Source organism: Ptychodera flava, chromosome 7 (genome assembly GCF_041260155.1).
Source record: "Ptychodera flava strain L36383 chromosome 7, AS_Pfla_20210202, whole genome shotgun sequence".
NCBI classification, from domain to species: Eukaryota; Metazoa; Hemichordata; class Enteropneusta; family Ptychoderidae; genus Ptychodera; species Ptychodera flava.
Genome location: NC_091934.1, coordinates 5,118,141 through 5,121,180, shown reverse-complemented (window position 1 = coordinate 5,121,180; position 3,040 = coordinate 5,118,141). Strand labels below are relative to the sequence as shown.

At 40.9% G+C, this 3,040-nt stretch overlaps 1 protein-coding gene across 1 annotated transcript; it reads right to left on the bottom strand.

Moving 5' to 3' along the window:
• Positions 1-1,571: 1,571 nt before the first annotated feature.
• Positions 1,572-2,762, bottom strand: LOC139137767 (uncharacterized). The gene has a single exon (XM_070706033.1). The coding sequence runs from the start codon at positions 2,760-2,762 to the stop codon at positions 1,572-1,574; it is 1,191 nt and encodes a 396-aa protein (XP_070562134.1).
• Positions 2,763-3,040: the final 278 nt, after the last annotated feature.

The window sequence follows — 3,040 nt, the reverse complement described above, 5'->3', positions numbered from 1 at the left end:
AAGCCAGTAAAACAAAGGCTCAAAATGACACACAGGACTTGATCAGCATAGATCAAATGCTCTGCAGCAATACCATCGTTACCACAGGCTTTACCTTTTTCAAGTTTGTGTATACATTCTTTAATCACACCGACAGTAACCACCATTTGATTATTAAAATCTATTGTCTATCGAAGACATAACAGATGATTTATCACGAATAGTTTTGACAGAATTAAGCAAACTTTCATAATGTTTTTTCCACATATCAACAATATTATCTTGACCAGTACAACCGCTCACACTGGTTGGAATAGCGGCATGGCCACCCTTTGCATTATGAACAGAATTCCAAAACTTGCGTGTACCCCCTCGTGTTAAATTATGGGCCAAGGACTCCGCCCTAGCTTTGTTTTCGTTTCTTTTACAAGATCGCAAGACAGACTTAAATTTAGCACGAGTTTTACTCATAAGATGAAAGAGTGGGCCTGATTTTGGCTTACCATTTACCACCCAAATTTTGAACGCATCCCGCGCAGAGTTGTGAAAATTACGCACATGTTCATTCCATCCAGGGACAGAATTAAAACCAGACTCACCGGATGATGAAGTTGGAATACAACTATTGGCAGCTAATTTCAAACATGAAACAACATTCGAGTAAAATGACTGTAAACCACGTATGTGATCAACATTCTTACAGTTGGGGTCACGGCACACAAAAGCTTCACTTGGCACTTCAAGATTACGAAGCAAAAACCCAGTTTCGTTTCCATAAATGAATAAATTTTGAGGGGTCGCTTTACTCCAATTAAAACTGCTATTATAACTGCGCATACCATGCTTGCAAGGATCAGAACGAATTAATCCACCAGTTTGTGTGTTTACACAGAGAGGAAAATGATCAGACGACACAAAATCATGAAGGATACGAATATCAGTGATGGAGTTATGAACTGCATGAGTACTCACAAAATGATCTAACCAACACGTAGTACCATGTGCTTCACTTATAAAGGTGAAATTATCAGCAGAATTATCTAGCTTCTCAACATCAGATATATGCAGATTGTTTTCACGACAAAAAATGTCAAGCTCATTACCAAATAAAGTACCCAAATTGGCATTGAAATCACCAATAATAGCAACATTAGAAGTTTCTACATCAGTAACAATATTTCTGATTTTCGCTAAATATGACATATAACTATCATAATTATCATGTGAATAAGTTGGCAAATAAACGCAAATAAAGAATAATTTCGCTGAGGATGTAATGATTTCAACACCCAATAACCTAGTGTCATCTAAATACTTTACATTTACATTATGTCCCAATGACTTACGCCACAAAATTGCAACCCCACCAAATGGGCGTCCGACGCGAAAACCAGAAGTGTCGTCAATGGCAGACACAGCGCAAGCGTTGAATTCCTTGTGAATATTAGGCAGCAACGAAAGTTCAGCTTTTGTCAACCAATGTTCTTGAAGAAAAACAATATCATGGATGTCACAGAGAGATTTGATAGCATCAATGGACGATTTTATACCACGACAGTTATAGGATGCAAGCCGTAGGGTCATGGAAATAGTTAATAAAATTTACGTACAAGAATACCGTCTGGCCACAGAGCAGGATCACGAACTGCGTCAGCGAAATCCCGTGTCGTTTCAATCACGAAAGATTTATACGTATCGTATTTTGTAGTGAGCTGTTCGCATTTTACTTCAGTCTTGCAGCGACTTTCAATGTAACGTTTAACATCTTCGGGAGTTGTTGTCGGAGAAAATCTTGTGATAAACAGTTTAAATGGAGGATTAGGACGTACTACCTTTAGCGAGCATCCTTCCACCGGTTTTGCTGTCCCAATTACATGTTGGGGGCGACGTTTGGGCCGGCGCGTCACCAATTTGAAATCTCCTTTCTGATTTGATGACGGGTTTTCCAAGTTCCCAGAAGATGCTCGACGAGGCGGAAACAACGCAGTATTAGTTGTCACGTTACCAACAGCCACCTGCGACTGCACAGCTTCAGCATATGAATTGGTATTTACACGCCAAACTTCATTACTAGGGGGAGGTGCTAATTTCATAACAGATGTCTCAGCGGAATCTCGACACACCACCTGTGGGATCTTGTCACGTTTTTCAACTCCCAACTGAATATTACCGAGACAGCCTTTCATCTCGCAGATTTCTTGTCGCAAAACGTGCAGTTCATCCGCCAAATCACCCACCTCAGACCGAGCATTGTTATCTTTCAACTGCGACAGCTCACGCCTCATAAATTTCAGTTCAGTCATTAAGGTAGAGACATCTATGTGGTTGATGTCAACTGGAGGTAACTTTGCGAGGTTTTTCGCAACAAAGCATGGGAGGTCTTCCTCGTCCAGTTCATGTAGTAGTTTGACCATATCCATAACATTATTATAGCGTTTGTTTTGGCCCTGACGCTTTACAAGCCGTCCAAAGTCATTATGGCAGAATTCGAAGAGGGTCTTCTTGGCCAATTCCACTTCATCATCACCAAAATGATCACAACATAATTTGACAAGCATATCAGTAGTGAGAGCATCCATTTTGTTCACCAAAAAGCATAAAAGCTCATTAATTATCACACCACTACTCGTTGTTCTTACTTGTCCTCTATCTCCATCACTTTTTGAACCATTGCCTCCGCCGAAGCGTTTTTTGTTGCAGCCTGTACATAAATGCATGTCTCCTTGGCACAGACGCACTTTAGCTGAGAGCTCACCACAGTCCTCACAGCTTAGGAAAGTCATTCTGAAAGCTTGCACGTACTGACGTGGCAAACCTCCCGAGGTTATTATGTAACAACACTCGTGACTCGATTCGAAGCAGCTGTGCAAGGCAAGCAAATCAAACCGTTGGGGACTAAAACGAAAATCCCGTTTTCTGCACGCAATCGGCAATATTTGTCACATTAAACTTCAACGATAAAGTCCAGGTACATTGATACACAGCTACGGCTAGGTAGGCCCTGTTTACCTGGCAACCATCTTGGCTTTTTATGCAAATTAAGGGTTGTACATATCAGGCA